The following is a 20,298-nucleotide window of genomic DNA, read 5'->3' as shown; positions in this document are numbered from 1 at the left end:
ATGTGGTGTCTGTGTGCATTTGTGTGCTATGTATGTGTTGTGTGCACCGTTGTGCATTCATGTGGTGTCTGTGTGCATTTGTGTGTGGTGTGTGTATCGTGTGCACTGTTTGTCATGTGCATTATTACATGTACTTGTTATGTGCATTGTGCATTGTGCGTGCCATGCGTATGTATGCAGTGTGGGCATTTGTGTGTTATATGTGCACGTATGTGTGTTATGCATGTTTGACTGCACACACACGTTATGCGTGTGTGTAAATGGCATCTTGGTCCCCTAGGGGAGAAGCCTTGAGTCTTTTTGGCTCTGCCATGAGTCACACCTGTGGGCTTGCTCTGCAGCAGTGACTCACCATGCAGAAAAACAAAACCAAAAAGTCCCTTCATGAATATTTGGCTACTGAAGATAAGGCCACTGACTCATCCAGGGAGGTCAGGATGACTGTGCATGTCCTGCTAAGAATGCAGACTTGGAGAGAATTGGTTTGCAAACACTGCATCCAGAAGCAGAGGTTGAGCAAAAAGCCTTTTAGGTAAAACTATGCACACACAGTCGTGAGTTTTCCTGCTTTGCTCCTTTCTCTTTATGGCCGTTTGGTTTCTGCTCTGGGACACCCTCCTTCCTGAAATGGCCTGTTTTCCCTTCATGGCCCTGTTGCCTTTCCCGGTCTCCCTCCCCGCCTCCTCTGTTCCTTCTTAGATTCCTCCTCCTTCCCCGGGCCTGAGCCCTGTTTGCCCCCAGCGTTCTGCCCCGTGCCCAGGCTCTTCACACAGGAAGGGAAAGCAGCTATGCTTTTTTTTTTTGTCCTTTTTGAGACCGGCCACACCACGCTCAGCCAGTGAGTGCACCAGTCATCCCTATATAGGATCCGAACCCGCGGCGGGAGCACTGCTGCGCTCCCAGCACCGCACTCTCCCGAGTGCGCCACAGGCTCGGCCCTCTTTAGAATCTTTTAACCCGGAACGTTTCCACCTTTTTTTCCCCCTAATGCTTTACTATTTTGGATTTAAGAGGGTGGACGTCTGTCATGTTGAATGTCTCACATTTTGGATTGGTCTTATTATATTCTCATGGTCTCCTTTAACTTGCTCCTTTATGTGATTCCTCTAGACTGGAAGTTAGGGCTAAGGGCTTGATTTGATGCAAATTAAACATTGGCAAGAACTCTTATGGGTCTTGCCTTGAACTCTCTATGTCGTATCTCCTCAGGAGGCGTCACCATCAGTGATGCTAAATTTGACCACTTGGTGAGGAAGATTTCTCCATTGCAGAAGTATGTCTTTCGCTTCACAATTAACAAGTAAATTGTGGGCTTCTTGTCCTTCATTCTGTTAATTGATATATCATATTTATTGATTTGCATATGTTGAGACATCCCTGTATCCGTGGGATAAATCCCACTTGATCATGGTGTATGATCCTTTTAATGTGCTGTTGAATTCAGTTAGCTAGTGTTTTGCTGAGGATTCTTGCATCTATGTTCATCAGAGATACTGGCCTGTAATTTTCTTTTAGTTTCCTTATTTGCCTTTGATATTAGGCTAGTGCTGGTCTTGTAAAATGAGTTTGGAAGTATTCTCTCCTCTTTGCTTTTTCAGAAGAGTTTGAGAAGGATTGGTATTAATTAGTTCCTCTCTAAATGTTTGGTAGAATTCAAAAGTGAAACCATCAGGTCCTGGGGTCATTGATGGGAGATTTTTTGAGTACTGATTTGATCTCCTTACTCATTACTGTTCTGTTCAGATTTTCTGTTTCTTCATAATTCAGTCTTGGTGGGTTGCGTGCTTCTCAGAATTTATCCATTTCTTCTAGGTTATCCAATCTTCTTGTGAATATTCTTTCACCAATGACCTTTCACCCAATGGTTTTAGCATTCACTGATGATCCTCACCTAGGTCAGTTGCTTTACTGGAGGATTGGCAAATTGGTGATTTTCTACCTTTCTCATTCTTTGTACATTAGCTGGCATTTTTTCTGTAAAAAAGAGATTTTCCTCATCTTATCTGGATTGAACAAGAGTTCCTCCTAAAGAGGCAAGAGGAAATGCTTAATTATTCCCCCTTAATTACCAATTTTCAGAGAGCACAATTGGTATTAATAGTCACACCAAATTATTTATTTATTTATTTATTTTCCTTTTTAGATACTTTTTTTTTTTTTTCCTTCCTTTTTGTCTTTTTTCATGACCGGCAACGGATTGCAACCCTCAGTGTCGCGTCCGTACAGGACCGGGACCGGCAACAGGATCGCAACCCTTGGTGTTGCGCCTGCACCTCGCTCAGCCAGTGAGCGGCCGGTCTGTATGTGGGATCCGAACCCTCGGCGGGATCGCCGCCGCACTCCCAAGCGGCGCACTGTAGCAGTGCACCACCGGGCCGGCCCACACCAAATAATTTAAATGAGGACCCTCCCTCAAGCTCGCACTGTCTCTTTCTCTTTTTCTCTGATTCATAGGTTTTTATTTATTCACTTTTTTTTTTTTCCTTTTTGTTTTTTTTTACTGACCGGTAACGGGATCGCAACCCTCGGTGTCACACCCATACCGGAGACCGGCAATGGGATCGCAACCCTCGGTGTTGCGCCCGCACCGCGCTCAGCCAGTGAGCGGGAACCTGTCTCCACATGGGATCCGAACCCTCGGTGGGAGCTCCGCCGCGCTCCCAAGCGGCGCACTCTCCAGTGCGCCACCAGGCCGGCCCTATTTATTCACTTTTGATAATTAGTTACCATCATTATTTTTGGTGCTCAAAATGTTTGTAGTGTAGCTAGGGAGCCTCTTCAAGCTGGCTTCAGTGCATGCTTGTGGAACATGCCCATTAATCTCTGAGCACGCCCTTGCTTCCTGGTACTAGGTATTCCAGGCTTAATTCGTACTCTTCCTACTCCAGTCATGGAATCTAGCCATTTCCATTTTTTTGAGAAAGTACTTAGAAACCCAAACTTGGAATTGAGTGCTAATTTCTGGGGCATCATTACTTTTAGAGCCTTTCAATGGATGGAGCTAAGAAATATGTTTTTAAAAATAAATTTGTATTGATAATTCCAATTCAAATTTAACATTACAGGGTTTTTGCTGTTTAATTCTTTTATTTTTTACAATGAAAATCTTGATTCTCAATAACATTACTTATTTGCTTTTCTTGCAATGTGTAAAAATGATTCAAAATTACAATACTAAATATTAATATGAGTAATAAAAAACACTGCTTTCCATTTTAAAAACACAATCATCTAGGTTTCTTTCAGGGACATTGTACAGCCTCTCTTTTCCCTGCTCTGAATGATGATAATGAAATTACCTATTTATTAATGCCAATTTTGTGCCTGATTTGGAACTAAGTGCTTTACAAACATTATCTCTACTCCACTCAACAAACCATTATTTAGACCTGCAGACACATCAACTAGTTGTACCTCTTTCCCAGGTTTTAGGGAATATGCCAGAAAAGCATGGCAGAACACAGGGTCAGAAAGGAAAGTCATAATCTCTGTAATTAATATATAGGAACCCATGGGCCACCGAAACATACGATGTAGCCTCTGCTAGTGGTATCCAAAATATGGTTGTTTCCGTGACGCCTTTTCCAAAGCTGAGAACATAATTGTGTGTTTCAACCTGTCTCAGTTAAGAACCTTTATCTTTTGAATTTGCCCTCATATTTTATTGCATTACCAATTTGGTTGCCGTTTTTGAACCATTTCAGATTCATTATCTTAGTCTGGAAGTCAGTCAAGGGAAAATTCACGCAGATGAGACTGTACCCTCGTGTGTTTTTCATAAATGATGTTTCTCCTTTGTGTTCCGTACCCTCCTTATTGCTCTCCACCGTTTTCCTGGTCTTGGTGGTCAAAATACCTTCTTAGACCATCTGCAAGGATAGATGATGAGTCCAGAAAATCCTTCCTGGGTTGAAAGTCATAGTGAGGATCTCTTTTCTCCATCGTTTTAGTTTGGACATTTTCCTTTCGGTTAACCATTCAATCAACATGTGTAGATTAGCTTGAGATTTTTTTGAGAAAGCAGCCTTGGAGGTGTATGCTGCAAATCATTTTCGTTTCTCCAGATCATTTACAAATATGATAAAATTTCAACACTGAGTCGTGGAACCCAATTATCTGTTTTGACATGAACCCCCTTACTTCTACCCTTTGTTTCCATTTCTAGAAGGTTTATGGCAATAACAGAAGACCTCATCACCACTCCCAATTTACAATGTTTTATTTAAAAAAAAAAAAAAGCCCTTAAGTATAAAACTAAGTCTTCTTGAAAAACTATTAAGAACATATTCACCAATAACCATACTTCTTCCCTCAAAGGATCCTGCTAGGTGTGATTTGCCCTTACAGAAACTGTTTGCATTATACTGATGATACTTTTTAAATTTTTACTAAGTGTAAGGCTCTGGAATGGTACTAGAATGAAAGAAACCAATATGAATTCAACCCTCAACTTAGGGTTCAGGGTGATAATAAGACACATAGACAAGTATTTAGGAGTCTTAGAAATGATTACCTTCCTGAGAGAGCTGCATCTGAGATGGACCTTGATGTGTAGCTAGGATTTGGATCTAAGAGAGAGGGGCAAGGCATTTAAAGAGACAGGAACAGCATACAAGGCATAGAGTCCCCAAAGCTCGTGACACTTACAGAGAAGTATAAATCTTTCTGCTTGCCTGGAGCAAAGGATCAGGAAGGAAATAGATGGAAATAAGTTTGGAAGCTGGTTACAGCCATATTCTCAATGAATCGGAATAAGGAGCTAAGAACTTTGGATTTTATTTATTGGAAATAGAAAACCTCTTATTATTATTATTAAAGTAAAGCTGTGACGAACTATAACTGTTCTTCAAAACATGTAATATGGCACAGAATGGAGGAGACAGCAGCCCAAAATACAACATGGGGAGTGGCAAGAGGTGGGAAGACAGAACCCTAGGGAGACTCTGGTTGGAAAATATGCGAAGGATGCAAAAGCAAAAAAGGATGCAAATATCTGAGAGGTAATTTAAATTCTTCCTTTAGAACAATTTCCCAGCCTCTCTGCCTGCCAGTGAAAAGTAACAGGCAACATGTCATATACTTTCAAGGGGGAAAAAAAAGGAACGAGATTATTTTCTAAAGGAATTGAATTAACTCACTATGGAGATCTAGAGATGTAAGGTAGAGCTGGTACCTGCAGAGTTACGCCTCCTCCATTTGATATAAGGCCCAAACTTAATAATTCCTTGCCTGTTCATCTGAAAATGAGGCCTGTCCCACCCGTGTATATAGAGCCAACTAGGAAGAAAACCAATAGGAGTACACAACTGCAGAGGGAACCCACACAGCCCACCGAGAACAAGCAACCTGGACCTTCATTCATCAAAATGAATAGTGGTGGAGCTTAACTCCCCACTCCCTAAGTGTGGGCTGTGTGTAGTGACTTTCTTCCAAAGGTGGGAGAAAAAGGAGTAATTTTATAGTGGAGAAATCTGACAAGTGTCAACTCAGCCAGGTGATCAAGGTTCACATCCACAGTGACAAGTCATATTGATAGTATGTACCCTGATAAGATGTGCTGAGAATGGAAATTTACCTCTGTGGTCTGTCTCTCAAAAATCCATAACCCCAATCTTATCATGACAGAAACATGAGACAAATCCCAGTTGAGGGATATACTACAAAATACCTAACCAGTACTTCTCAACACTGTCAAGTCATCAAAACAAGGAATGTCGGAGAAACTGTCACAGCCAAGAAGAGCCTTAAGGAGATATGACAACTGAATGTAATGTGGTGTCCTGGATGGATACCACAGTTCTTCTGGAATAGCAGAAGGGACATTAGGTAAAAACTAAGGAAATCTGAATGAAGTATAGACTTTAGCTAGTAATAATGTATAATTATTAGTTCTCTAATTATAACAAATGTACCATACTAGTGCAAGATGTTAATAATACAGCTAGCCTGGTATGGGGTATATGGGAACTCTGTACTATGTCTCTAAAACTATTCTAAAATAAGTTTATTAAAATTTTTTTAAATAAAGAAAAATATTAATTGTTTATTAGCCACATGAAGAAAATTAATGGCATGAAAGTTAAATGGAAAAACTGACCCCAGAGGATACAGAGGTGATAATGTTGAAAACAAAAGAGACTAAAAAAAATGTACTCCAATTAGTACCCTGAGAGAGAATTTAGATACTGCATTCACAAAACGAGAACAGGGTGCTCTTAAAAAGGAATGATCTGCGGACCAAGAAGAGTTCTTAGGAACTAAATAAATAACTGATGAAATGTAAAAATTCACTAAGAAAGGTTGGAAGATAATGTCAAGGTTAGCATGTAAATTAGAGACAAAGGCAAAAATATATGAGAGAAAAGATAAACAAAGAGGTTCAGTCCAGGTGGTCAGTCAACTAACAGGACTTTAAGAAAGGAAATATAATCTTAGTGAATGACTTCACCCTGCAGGGAACAATGTTCACAGTCATAATAATAAAACATAACTGACTGACCCTCAACTTTCAGTATCTATCTATAGACAAAACATGGAATATTAGTTACAGAATAGAGTGAAATACTATGAGCCATGGAAATACGAAATAAAAGTACATCTGATGGAATTTGGAAGGTTGGAAATAAGAGAGGTGGAGGAGAAAGTAGGACAATAATATGCACATTATATGTATGAGGAATTGAAAAGTATTGATTAATGTTGGTGGAAGAAAAAACCACTTTAGGTTATTATTTAAAAACACAAATAAAAGGCTAAACCAAAACTAATATAAAATTTTAAAATTGGAAGAAGGGGCTTTGGGGCTTAAGTGACCTCATGTTATATGTATCCTCATTTTATATAATAAAACATGAATAGAGAATGTCTAAAATTGGGAGAAACAGCTACGAGCATATTCTGTAGAGCTACTGGACAACTCTCTTAAGAAGGAAGTGATTGAATAGAGGTTGCCTCTAGAGAGGACAGGTGGAGGGGAATTGTTGCTTTCTTTATAAGTTCTCTATTTTATTTTAGTTTTTGCCACATATATTACTTTAATTTTTTAGAATCATTTTTGATCTATTAATAGCATCGAAGGGAGAATTAATGAGAATGATTGGGATGGAAAAAAGAGAACAGATAGATGGGAGACACTGCATAATAACATCAGCACTTGGTAACTGACTAGGTGTCGGGGCAAAAGAGAGGGCTAAAGACATCTTAGGTTTTGAGCGTAAGTGCATAAAAGAGTGAATAGGGAAAGTAGTTGTTGGGGCGGATTGAGAGGGAAGATATATGGTTATCACAGGATGGTTGTAATTGACACAAAGTTGACAATATTCCTATTGAAAGCATATCAACTTTTTAATGTCCATAAAGGATACAGGATCTTTTCAAAGGCTATTGCACAAACCAGGAAACAATCCAGCATTCTCTCAGATATAATATAGGCTTTTCAGCTCCCCTAAGATTCCCCTTTGGTTGTGCACAGGTACTGCTAACAGCACCCGTGCAAAGGGAAGAGTCCTCCAAGTGCAAGAGGCTCACCTCTTAAGGGTTTCATATCACCTCTGCAGTACCGTCCACCTGTTCTGAACTCTGACTACCTGCCTGTCTGTTCACTGGGTGCAAATAACTGCTGCAGAGTCAGCACCAATACATTATGGATTGTCTACTGTGAGACTGTGTGAAAGGCAGGTCAGCTTGCCAAATAGAATGCCTCTTGGTAGGCCCAGGCTTCAGTCCTACCTGAGGTCAAGTTCTGCAACATTGTAAGTTCGATTGTAAAGTACTGACTTTGACACAATATCAGATTATCCTAGTGGAAATGTCTGGCAGGCAGTTAGGAATTGACAACTAGAGTTCAGGAGGGAGAGAAAGGTGTGGGTAGGGGGAGAGGAAGATTTCAGTCGGATAAGTCTACAGGGGCTGAAGTGTAGAGGTTGCCAAGGGGTAAAGAGTCAAAGACAGGCTGTTGCGGAATACCTATATTTAGAAATGGGAGGAGAAAGAAGAGATGAAAGGGCAGTCAAATGGAAGAAGAATCAGAAAAAGAGCAAGTCACATAAGCTAAGGGGAAGAGCATCAAGAAGAAGGTGGTGAACAGTGTCAGATCCTGCAGTGGGGGCAAGAGGTCCAAGACGGGGAAGAAGGACCTGGCTATGGCAAACATGTTCTTTGGTGGATGTCCAGACATTGAACAACCTGGGGTAGGGGGAAGCAGGTGTTGCATAAGGGAGGTCTAGACAAGCCTCACCGGATGAACCATTCTGAGATAGAATCATCTGCAGGGAGTAAAGCGGTCATGGCAGACCTTGGGAAGAATGGGAGGCTCTGGAATAGGCACTGGGGAGATTGAGAAATTGCACTGCCTTCCTTCCATTATGGTTTGTTCATGAGTTTATCTTTCAGAAGAGCATCAACTGCTCTAATTTGGGAGTAGGACTTACTGGTTTGTGGGTCCCTTGGGTAGTCCAGTCACCTCTGATATACTAGCCATGTGTTGTAAGTTAGACCATTTTGCCAGTACCCTTGAGTCCACATTCTTCACTCATCATTATCCCACATTCCACCTCATCTCCTGCTATTTATTGACGTCTGTGTCAGTGGGCTCAGAATTCCCTAAGTGTTTCCCTGTGCGTTATCTGGTATGTTCAGTCTATCTGTTTTAACTGCTATTTAGAGTCTAAACTTTCTCTAATAAAGTGAAAATTCATTCTGTCCATCTTGCATCTCCTTTTTCATTCTATTGATTGTCCCACTGACATGTTCCCTTTGTGTTTTGAGGACCTCTTTTCTCAGGGTAGTGTTGCTATCCTAGTTACTATTGTATTTGACTGTAAGTAAAAGAAAATCCAACTAATAAATAAACAAATAGGATTTGATCTTCTCATGTAATAATTAGAAATCTGCAGGTAGGTAGTTATAGGAGCTTGTTCAGCAACTTGGTAATGTCAGGGCCAATAATGTCAGTAAATCAGGCAAAGCTAATTCTTGTGGCCTTTTCCTCTGGTGGTAAAATGGCTGCTGAAGATCCAAACAACACATCCACACTCAAAGCAGAGAAAAGGGTAAGAGGTGGGGCCAAGAGATTTTCACCTGTGTGTTAATGGCCATAACCTGACGAATGGCTGCTACCTGCGAGAGGGGCTGGGGAAGTATTTAGTTTTTATAGCCTCTATAGTAAAGGAAGTCTATTGAGAAAGAGTTTGCTACTCGATGTTGGGTGAGTCAGCCTGATGGCTACTACAGCAATCTTTTATCATATTTTTGAAAGACTTTTTAAAATACATACTCTTAAAATTAGTCTTCCAACCTAATTTTTTTCTTTACTACACGTTTGCCTTGAGACGTTGATAAGGTATTTTAAAAAACCATTTCCAGGCTGCCTGCAAGCAAATAACTAAAAACTCTTCATTTTTTAAATCAACCGATGACTGTATTTTATACTAATTATAATTTCTGAATTTAAAAAATTGTGAGATTTATTTAGCTTTTTCTCTCCTGCCAGGATGTTCAATTTCCCCTCATTTTGAGTATTCCACTATTGCCTTCTCTTTTTTGAGGTTGAGAACCAGTGAAAATTTTATTGAAGGACATGTATGTGCCTTCTCCAGCTTTAAACTGTCACAGTAATAGGTTGCTTTTACTTTCCAAGCCCTTCTTTTTAAAATTGGTTAATTATTTTATTTAATAGCTTAATCCTGAACCAAGGGAAATGTTATTTGCTCTTTTATAAAGAAAACATAATATGCATGCTTTTTTGTGTGACAGCCTCCTTTTTAAAAAAAGTTTTAATTGTAGTGAAATACACAAAACATAAAATTTAATCATTTTTAACCAGTTGCTTTTTCACATTTCCATGTCATTAAGTACATTCCCATTTTTTTGCAGCCATCCCCATCATCCATCTCCAGAACTTTTGCATCTGAAACTGTGCATCCATTAAACACTAACTCCCCATTCCACCTTCCCCAGCCCTTGGCAACCAACATTCTACTTCCTGTTTCTATGAATCTGATTACTCTGAATATCTCATTTAAGTGGAATCGTACAATATTTATCCTTTGACTGGCTTATTTAACTTAGCATAATGTCCTCAAGGTTCATCCATGTTGTAGCATGTGTCAGAATTTCCTACCTTTTAAAGGCTGAGTAATGTTCTATTGCATGTACATACCACGTTTTGTTGATCCATTCACTTATTTGTGGACACTTGTGTTGCTTTCCTCTTTTGGCTATTGTGTATAATGCTACTGTGAATTTTCTGAGCCCTTTGGGGAACAAGGCAAGTTCTCCCAGCACACTAGCAGCACACTGAATGCTTTGAGTGAGGGTTGGGGGGGAGGGTTAGATGTGTGCAACCACCCCAGGAGATACTCTCTCTGCTCAGATCATGTTGATGGAGACTCTGGGTCTGATGGTCATGTTATTAGACATCAAGCTACCAGGTAGGAAAGCAACTATTATTTATTTTCCTGGAAGCAATTTGTAACCAATCACTTTTATTAAATAATATATAATATGTACACAGGTTGAGCTTCCCTAACCCAAAAATCTGAAATCCAAAATGCTCCCAAATCTAAAACTTTTTGAGTACCAAAATGACACTCAAAGGAAATGCTCATTAGGGTATTTCAGATTTCACATTTTTGGATTAGAGATGCTTAACCCCTGTGTATTCTGCAAATATTCCAAAATCCAAAAAAATCTGAAATCCGAAACACTTCTGGTCCCAAGCATTTCAGATAAGGGATACTCAACCTGTATAGTACATAATTTAATTTGGCAGTTAAATATGCAAAGAAAACTCACCTTTGCTAACTTCTAATAATGGCATCAACTATGATGTAGTAATCACAAATTCCCTAAATATTTTTGGTTTTGAAATTTTTATAATCCCCTTATGAACGATTAGTCTTCCTAAAGAAACTTTACCCAGGATTGCTTTGGCTTGTTCTCATATGTCCTAATATTTTCAGGGAGAGGGAGGGGAGGAAGTCTATCCAGGTGGGGGCCTCATTTAGAAGGGCCTCAGTAATGGGATTATGTTTCCAGATTTCATGGCTCGGTCCCAACAAAACGTGGAAGGTATTATGTCTGCTGGCTTTGGAGACAGAGGATTCAAATTTAAATCCTAGATCTGCCTCTTAGGAATGAGCAAAGGAATTTATTTGTCACTAACTAAACTCTAAGGGTATGCCAGGTACTCTTCTAGATGTTTCTATGTACTGATTAATTTAATCCTCATTACGAGCCTATCAAATAGGGATTGCCATGATTCCCAATTTAGAGGTAATGGAACTGAAGTGTGGTCCAGTGCAGTTCCTTGCCTAAATTCACTCAGCTAATTAATGGAGGTACCATGTTTGAACCCAGGCAGTCTGACTCTAGAGCCAGGACTCTTAGAGAGGCAGCCCTAGGAAACTGTGCTGGGTCACACCTGCACCAGATTCCTCAGATAGCCATAAGGGATAGATTTTGTCCCCCGCCAGCTGAGAAATCAGGCTTTTTTTTTTTTTTCCTTTTTGTCTTTTTTCGTGACCGGCAATGGATCGCAACCCTCAGTGTCGCGCCCGTACCGGACCGGGACCGGCTACGGGATTTTTTTTCCTTTTTGTCTTTTTTCGTGACCGGCAATGGATCGCAACCCTCAGTGTCGCGCCCGTACCGGACCGGGACCGGCTACGGGATTTTTTTTCCTTTTTGTCTTTTTTCGTGACCGGCAATGGATCGCAACCCTCAGTGTCGCGCCCGTACCGGACCGGGACCGGCTACGGGATCGCAACCCTCGGTGTTGCTCCCGCACCTCGCTCAGCCAGTGAGCGGCCGGTCTGTATGTGGGATCCGAACCCTCGGCGGAAGCGCCGCCGCACTTCCCAAGTGGTGCACTGTAGCAGTGCGCCACCGGGCCGGCCCCAGGCTTTTGTTTTTAACCAGTATTGAGGATCTTGTTAAAAGATCAAGTTACTCTGCTATACTGCCTTCTAGAAATCAGATTTGGGGGTGGAAAGGGGAGGGAAGGAGTAAGACAGCATATGGGAGAAGCGTTTTGCCAATGGCAGAGCACCATGTAAATGCAGGTAGAGGAAGTTATTATTTTAATTATCCTCTATAGTTGTTAAAAAGAAAAGCTTGATTTCTTAAGCTGGTTGGGGACAAAATATTTGTGGCCATGTGGTGGGGGTGGAAAGGGGAGGGAAGGAGTAAGACAGCATATGGGAGAAGCGTTTTGCCAATGGCGGAGCACCATGTAAATGCAGGTAGAGGAAGTTATTATTTTAATGATCCTCTATAGTTGTTAAAAAGAAAAGCTTGATTTCTTAAGCTGGTTGGGGACAAAATATTTGTGGCCATGTGATCACTACCTCTGAGGAGTCCAGTTTAGGTGTGACCCACCATCCAGTTTCCTAGGGCTGCTGAAACACAGTACCACAGCCTGGGTGGCTAAGAACAACAGAAATGTATTGTCCCTTGGTTCTGGAGGCCTGAAGTCTGAAATCCAGGTGTCAGCACACCTATGCTCCCCCTCAAGGTGCTGGGGAGCATCTGTGCTGGGCTTTTCCCCTAGCTTCTGGTGGTAGTCTTTGGTGTTCCCTGGGTTCCGCTGCATCACCCCAGTCTCCACCTTCATCTTTATGTGGCATTTTCCCTGTGTGCATGTCTGTATCCAAATCCCCCCTTTTTATAAGGACCCCTGTGGTATTGGATTAGGGGTCTACCCTACTCCAGTATGACCTCATCTTAGCTAATTACATCTGCAATGACCCTATTTCTGAATAAGGTCACATTCTGAGGTACTGGGGGTTAGGACTTCGATATATGAATTGGGGGGGTCACAGTTCAACCTGTACCAGCTGATGTCTCCTTCTGGTCTTAGTGGTGCCACCACAAGTGGGGGCGAGAATGAGCGTGAGGACCTGGAACAGGAGTGGAAGCCTCCGGACGAAGAGTTAATCAAGAAACTGGTGGATCAGATCGAATTCTACTTTTCTGATGAAAACCTGGAGAAGGATGCCTTCCTGCTAAAGCATGTAAGGAGGAACAAGCTGGGGTATGTGAGCGTCAAGCTACTCACGTCCTTCAAAAAGGTAAGGCTTGGTTCTCAGAAGCTGCTTCAAGGATTTCGAGAGTGTTTTGGGTTGTGGTTCTAAACATTTTTTTTTTACTTCCTTAAAACCTGATGGCTAGCAATTTTTTATATCTTCTGGGGCCTGAAAAGAAAAATGATCAAGAGAAAGGATTTAGGTCATTATTAAGAATACACTCTCATGCTATTTAAAGGGTCCTGGGCATTGGGACAAATTTTAGCTGGTGGCACTTATGAAACAATATTGTTTGTTCTTGGCCAAGTTCAGGCACTCTTGCTAGGCAGGTGGGTGGTTAGGAGGATTCTGTGCCAGGATGGGGGGCTCAAATGCCTTGAGAGACACCTGTGAGGCCCAGAATTAAATGAAATGCAAGCTTTTCATGTGTTAAGTTGAGTAAATAGGGAAAGAAGTGAGCACCCGGCACTCTGGGAGATGAGCCTCCTACAGAACTCCAGCATGCCCTGCTGTGTGTGATGCCAACATCCTCACCTGTACAACAGGGATTACGGGATGTCTAATATGTGCTGCTGTCTGGGCAGCAGACCGCTTGTCGCTGCTGTGTATAGATCCAGCGTTTGGGCTGTGAACTCCCTGCTTCTCTGAGAGTTGACAGTGCAGCTGGACTAAGAACTCTGCGTCTCCCATGGGGGACGTGCATTTACTAGAATGGAAAAGCACCACACGGCCTGTTGCATAATGAGATGTGTAACGAGTGGGCCCTGGCCCAGCTGCTTGTGTACTTTGTCAGAGAGCAGTGGAGGAGAGCTTTTCTCCTTGGAGGACTTCTCTGCCTCGCCAACTGCTGTACTCTGCCCTCTTTTCTCACTCTTTGTTCATTCATCAGACATATTCATTTTATCTGCTGAGTGCTGTGTTAGGTGCAGGGTGTACAATTAATGAATGTGGTTTACCCCCATCTTTGCAAAGCTCACGGCCCAATAAGGAGAGAGACCAGTGAAAGATTACAATCTGACCATAGACAGTACCGCCAAAGAGAAAACCAAGTGCTGTTGACAGAGAGTTGATCGGAGCCACTAACTCTGCCTGGAGAAGTGAGGAGTCTTCCCAGAGGTGGTGACATTGAAATAGGATCTTGGAGGATGAGGAGGAGTTTTCATGGTACAAGAGAAGAGAAGGAGTATTTTATGCGCAGAGAACAGTGAGCAAGCCCTCACATGAAAAGTGTGTGTGGATGATCCCAAAACGAAGCAGCCAGTGGAATCATCCTGCACGTTTCTTTCTTCCTTCCCAGGGGCCCCAAGAGTCAGACTGTTTTTCTTTCCTTTCTAAGCTGCCACTGATGGATCTATTTAAGAGTGTTCTTCTCTGTTGAAACCCAGCTGGAGAGTAGAGACAGACTGCCTAACACCTCTAAAATCAGAGCAAAGATTCTTTTCATTCTAAAGAGTTTTTTTTACTAATCACAATAGGAAATATATGACAAAGGTAACAAACATAGGGAAATTACAAAGTTTCTGAAAGTCTCACAGAGTTTCTCTAGTAATTGCACAGGAACTGAAGCTCCGTTGTTCCTTTTCTAAGGTGGTGCCTGGACACTCCTTATAAGGAGTCACAGACACAGGCCTTGGGTGCTCAGACTGTACCCGAGATCTCCCAGTGGCTTGCCAGTGGCTCTGGAGGGATGTCCAGTCCTTGCCAGAGTCTGCTTCTCTCTTGGTGGGATGTGGTCTTCCACACACTTCTCTATCCCTCGCCTTTGCCCGGGTACTTACTCCTTGCTCAGCCTTCAGGCTTATGAGGTGGTTTCTTCTCCTCTCCTGTTTCTGGAGAGGGCTCTGCCATGTGTCACCCCCAGAGAGCCACTGCCTGGCTTTCCCACACCTTTCACTGACCTGCAGTCAGCATCTTCACCCTTTCTGGATTCCTAATCCTAATTATTGACTCTGTTCATCTGAAATCTGACCCTTTTCCTGGGCCTGCTTCTCTGTGCCTATGACCTGTGTCATGGTAATCAGCCCCTTGATTCTGTGTGTAGCTGATTTGTGATGCCTGCACCCTGAGCCTAAGTCTGGGCCATTTCACCCAGAGGCCACAGGCTAGAGTGGTCAGTGCTCTCTTTCCAGGAGCCTGTCTGACTAATCGCCCTGTCAAGGTTTCCCCATCCCACCCAGTTAGTGAGCCTTCACTTCTTGAGTTAGATGAAGTTTCTGTTTTAGGTACGGGGGGCTCCTAGAGTTCCCGGTTTCTTTGCAGAGCAGCTGCATTGTCCTGGCCTCCGAGGACTCAGGGTGATCTCACCATTCTGGCTCAGGTTCCCCACCACACCCACCTCCACCGTATCTTTGGGATGACTCATTCTCCCTGGCATTCCCTCCACCAGAAGTGGGCCTCTAGAAAATTACTGTTTTATAATATAAATATAGCTTTCATATACTGTAGCGTTGGTACACACGATTTCCACCAAGGGAGGAGGAGGGACGGATTATTTCATCATTCTTCATGAGGCCCAATTTGGATTTAATTCCAAGTTGAAACAGTCCATGTTATTCTCAGAAGGTGTTAGAGTAAAAATGAAATCTGTTGGAAACTTCTCTGTACAAATGCAGAAATGTAGAAATACAGCTTCAGAGAAGTATTTGAATATTAAAATCTCCAAGTCCTGTCAAAGTGATAGCACATATTTGAAATAATGATAGCACATAATTATATGTGTGTGTGTCTGCATGTGTATATGTAAATATATGTATATTTATTTATTCGTTTAATCCTCATGACAACTCGGTGAGGTAGGCACTGTTAACATCTCCATTTTATAGATGGGGAAGTTGAGACACTAAGTGGTTGGATGAGCTTCAGAGAAGTATTTGAATATTAAAATCTCCAAGTCCTGTCAAAGTGATAGCACATATTAGAAATAATGATAGCACATAATTATATGTGTGTGTGTCTGCATGTGTATATGTAAATATATGTATATTTATTTATTCATTTAATCCTCATGACAACTCGGTGAGGTAGGCACTGTTAACATCTCCATTTTATAGATGGGGAAGTTGAGACACTAAGTGGTTGGATGACTGTCCAGATCTTACTGCCATTTGGAGGTGGGCCATGGATATGTGTATACAACAGGCTTGTTCCAGAGCCTGCAGGCTTAGCCTCTAACCTTGTATGGAATAGAATTATTTTTATCGTTATGGAGAGTTCTGTTGGACAGCCCTGCTCTAAACTAAGCTTCCCTTGTTTGAAGATACAGAAAGTGTGTTCATTCACTTATTCATTCACTAGGTTTTTGTGTGCCTACACATACCAGGTACGGTTCTAGATACGAGAATTATAGGGATGAGGAAGGGAGGGAGGGATATTATAGAGTACACAAGGGCAGACAATGACATTAGGTACCATTTCATATTTGCTTTGTGTCCTTCAGGTGAAACACCTTACACGGGACTGGAGAACCACAGCACATGCTTTGAAGTATTCAGTGACCCTTGAGTTGAATGAGGATCACCGGAAGGTGAGGAGGACCACCCCTGTCCCACTGTTCCCCAATGAGAACCTCCCCAGCAAGATGCTCCTAGTCTATGACCTCTTCCTGTCCCCTAAGCTGTGGGCCCTGGCCACCCCCCAGAAGAATGGAAGGGTGCAGGAGAAGGTGATGGAACACCTGCTCAAGCTCTTTGGGACCTTTGGAGTCATCTCGTCAGTGCGGATCCTCAAACCCGGGAGAGAGCTGCCCCCTGATATACGGAGGATCAGCAGCCGGTATAGCCAGGTGGGGGCCCAAGAATGTGCCATTGTGGAGTTTGAGGAGGTGGAAGCAGCCATCAAAGCCCATGAGTTCATGGTCACAGAGTATCAGGGCAAAGAGAACATGAAAGCTGTCCTGATTGGTATGAAGCCTCCCAAAAAGAAACCTCCCAAAGACAAGCACCATGACGAGGAGCCCACTGCAAGCATCCACCTGAACAAGTCCCTAAACAAGAGAGTTGAGGAGCTTCAATACACGGGTGATGAGTCTTCAGCCAACAGCTCCTCGGACCCCGAGAGCAACCCCACATCCCCTATGGCTGGACGGCGGCATGCGGTCACCAACAAGCTCAGCCCTTCTGGCCACCAGAATCTCTTTCTGAGCCCAAATGCCTCTCCATGCTCAAGTCCTTGGAGCAGCCCCCTGGCCCAGCGCAAAGGCGTTTCCAGGAAATCCCCACTAGCTGAGGAAGGCAAGCTGAACTCTAGCACCAGTCCTGAGATCTTTCGCAAGTGCATGGATTATTCCTCTGACAGCAGCGTCACTCCCTCTGGCAGCCCCTGGGTTCGGAGGCGCCGCCAAGCCGAGATGGGGTCCCAAGAGAAAAGCCCTGGTGCAAGTCCCCTGCTGTCCCGGAAGATGCAGACTGCAGATGGGTTACCTGTGGGAGTGCTGAGGTTGCCCAGAGGCCCTGACAACACCCGAGGATTTCACGGTGGACACGAGAGGAGCAGGGCCTGTGTATAAATACCTTCTATTTTTAATACCAGCTCCATTGAGAACCACTTTTATTTTCAAAGTTCTGACAAATACTTGGCATGACATAGAATGGACTTCAGTCCCCTTTGAAAGGTTTTGTATACATGTAGACCTCTTAATTTATATATTTGCAACGTCTATACGTTGTCTGGTATACCACGGTTTTAAGACCATCTCCTAGGTCAGCACACCCATTCCTCCCAGCATGGCCATTATTTTGTTGATGCCTGAGAGCTCAGAGGAGTTCTATGGTGCAACAGCAAGCAGTTAAGCTGACAGCATGGTGTCTTCTAAGACCAAATGTATGTTACCTGTCATGTGAATAAATAATAAAACACCCAACCAGGAGTGCTGGCTCCGAGGTCTGACAGTAGTCCTTGCCCATCTGACAAGGCTGTGGGTGTGTGTCTTGAGGCTCTAAGGATCTTAGCAGAGCTGCACTTCATCTGTGTACCCCAGGGCAGCCCCAAGGCCCTCTTTGGGGCCCCTGGCAGCCTGAGAGGTCTCTCATCACAGTGAATCTCACCAAGCAAAGGCAGCTTGGTATGTACTAGTGGTTCTCCAGATATGGTCCTGGACCAGCAGCATTAACATCACCTGGGAATTTGTCAGAAATGTACATTCTTAGGCCCTACCCAGGTCTACTCAAGCAGAGACTTTGGGAGAGGGGCTTGGAATCTGGGTTTTAACAAGCCCTTGATTCTGTGCACGCTAGGGTGAGAACCACTGGTGTGGACAAATGTTGTGGGACTCGGGTCAGTCCGTTTGACTCATGTCTCCCACTTAACTGTTTTGTGACATTGTGGACATTACTAAGCCCCCTGTGCCTCATAGTATCCCTGCAAAGTGCTCTGTCATGATGTCAGTGTCTGGAAAACAGCTGGCCCTCCATGAATGTTAGCTCCTTTCCCTTCTTGCTTTGGTTAACATCCCTTGTCATCGGAAGCTGCCTCAGAGTAGCAGTAAGAACACTGGCCTAGATCCCAGTGTTGGCTTATCACATGCTTTTGGGGGGATTTAACAGAACTTGTTAATAATTGAACAGTGATTAGTTGCCAGAGACTATGCTAAGATCTCTCCATAAATTATTTCATTTAATCCTTCCAACAACCACATGAGAAAGCTTCAAGTGTTATCTCTCTTTTATACCAGAAAAACCAGAGACTTTATATGGGTAACTAACATGTCTAAGTTTCCACAGCTAGATAGGTGGAGCTGGGCTTGGACCTAGAGGTCTGGCTCTGGAGCCTGCACTCTTAACCATTAGAGTGTACTCCACGTTTTAAAACCTTCTCACCCACATTCAACAAAGAACCAGAAAAAGTGCTAATACTTATTCAGCACCCTTCTATGTGCTAAGCATTTTGTTAGACACATTTCACTTATTCTCCCAGTGTCCCTATAAGGTATTATTATACAAGTTTTACAAAAGAAACTGCTGAGGTAGGAATATAACACTCATCTTAAACTATTGTGAACATGGAAAAAGTGTATTTTAAATAATATAGCTCTATACAAATTAGCTGGTGATTATTATCTGGATAGTAAGTGGGTGTGTCCCTTAAGACCCAGAAGAATTACTGTGAGCTAGTTCATGCCTCCAGGAATTTCTTGGGTTTGCCATTTCTACCACTATGAACCTTAGGTAGCCCAAAGGCTGTGTCTGGACACCAGGCCACCAGGCCTCCTGACTCTGGGCAATGCCATGGGCCCCTCAGCCCCTCCCTGTGCTTTACTCACTGACTCTGCTCCCACCACCCCAGCCTGGTCCCTCCCCACAGCCACCCCGCCTGTTCATCGGCCATTAAGCCATCTGGGCTTCACCAGCCCTTCTCGGTCTGGTCACATTCAGGCTGATCCACCCTGTCATGCTCCAGCACACCAGCTGCAGCTCTATTTTTAGATAAACTCGCATGGAACATAATTACTTTTTAAAATACCTACACCCTCACCTTTATATGGGCTTCACCAGCCCTTCTCGGTCTGGTCACATTCAGGCTGATCCACCCTGTCATGCTCCAACACACCAGCTGCAGCTCTATTTTTAGATAAACTCGCGTGGAACATAATTACTTTTTAAAATACCTACACCCTCACCTTTATATGAGAATATGGATGAAATTGCCCTTCTGTTTGTTCCATTGCCTTATGGGGCATTATGAAAGAACCCTGAATTTGGGGTCAGCAGATCTGAGTTCTAGTCATAGCTCTTTCAGTAAGTAACTGTTTGACCTTGAGCAAGTCATTTCACTTTTTTGGTGTATGGTTTCCCCATCCAACCAATGGCTAACAATAAGATGTTCCCTAAGTAACGCTACATATGTGCACGTGCTTTATAGACTGAAAAGGACTTTGTAGATGTTAGTCATTACTTATCCTCCTCTCTGATCACGTGCTTTACTCACTGACTCTGCTCCCACCACCCCAGCCTGGTCCCTCCCCACAGCCACCCCGCCTGTTCATCGGCCATTAAGCCATCTGGGCTTCACCAGCCCTTCTCGGTCTGGTCACATTCAGGCTGATCCACCCTGTCATGCTCCAGCACACCAGCTGCAGCTCTATTTTTAGATAAACTCGCATGGAACATAATTACTTTTTAAAATACCTACACCCTCACCTTTATATGAGAATATGGATGAAATTGCCCTTCTGTTTGTTCCATTGCCTTATGGGGCATTATGAAAGAACCCTGAATTTGGGGTCAGCAGATCTGAGTTCTAGTCATAGCTCTTTCAGTAAGTAACTGTTTGACCTTGA

At 43.0% G+C, this 20,298-nt stretch overlaps 1 protein-coding gene across 1 annotated transcript in view; it reads left to right on the top strand.

Annotated features, from left to right (window-relative positions):
* Positions 1-17,902, top strand: part of LARP6 (La ribonucleoprotein domain family, member 6) — a 23,106-nt gene extending 5,204 nt beyond the window's left edge. The window contains exons 3-4 of the mRNA XM_008582827.1: positions 12,860-13,070; positions 16,462-17,902. Of these exons, the coding sequence (XP_008581049.1) occupies positions 12,860-13,070; positions 16,462-17,529 (1,279 nt within the window). The 3' untranslated portion in view covers positions 17,530-17,902. The remainder of the gene's footprint in view (positions 1-12,859; positions 13,071-16,461) is intronic.
* Positions 17,903-20,298: the final 2,396 nt, after the last annotated feature.

This window comes from Galeopterus variegatus, unplaced genomic scaffold, assembly GCF_000696425.1.
Source record: "Galeopterus variegatus unplaced genomic scaffold, G_variegatus-3.0.2 Scaffold2731, whole genome shotgun sequence".
In the NCBI taxonomy this organism is placed as follows: domain Eukaryota; kingdom Metazoa; phylum Chordata; class Mammalia; order Dermoptera; family Cynocephalidae; genus Galeopterus; species Galeopterus variegatus.
The sequence above is the reverse complement of the archived record's forward strand: the minus strand, read 5'-3'. Positions and strand labels throughout refer to the sequence as shown.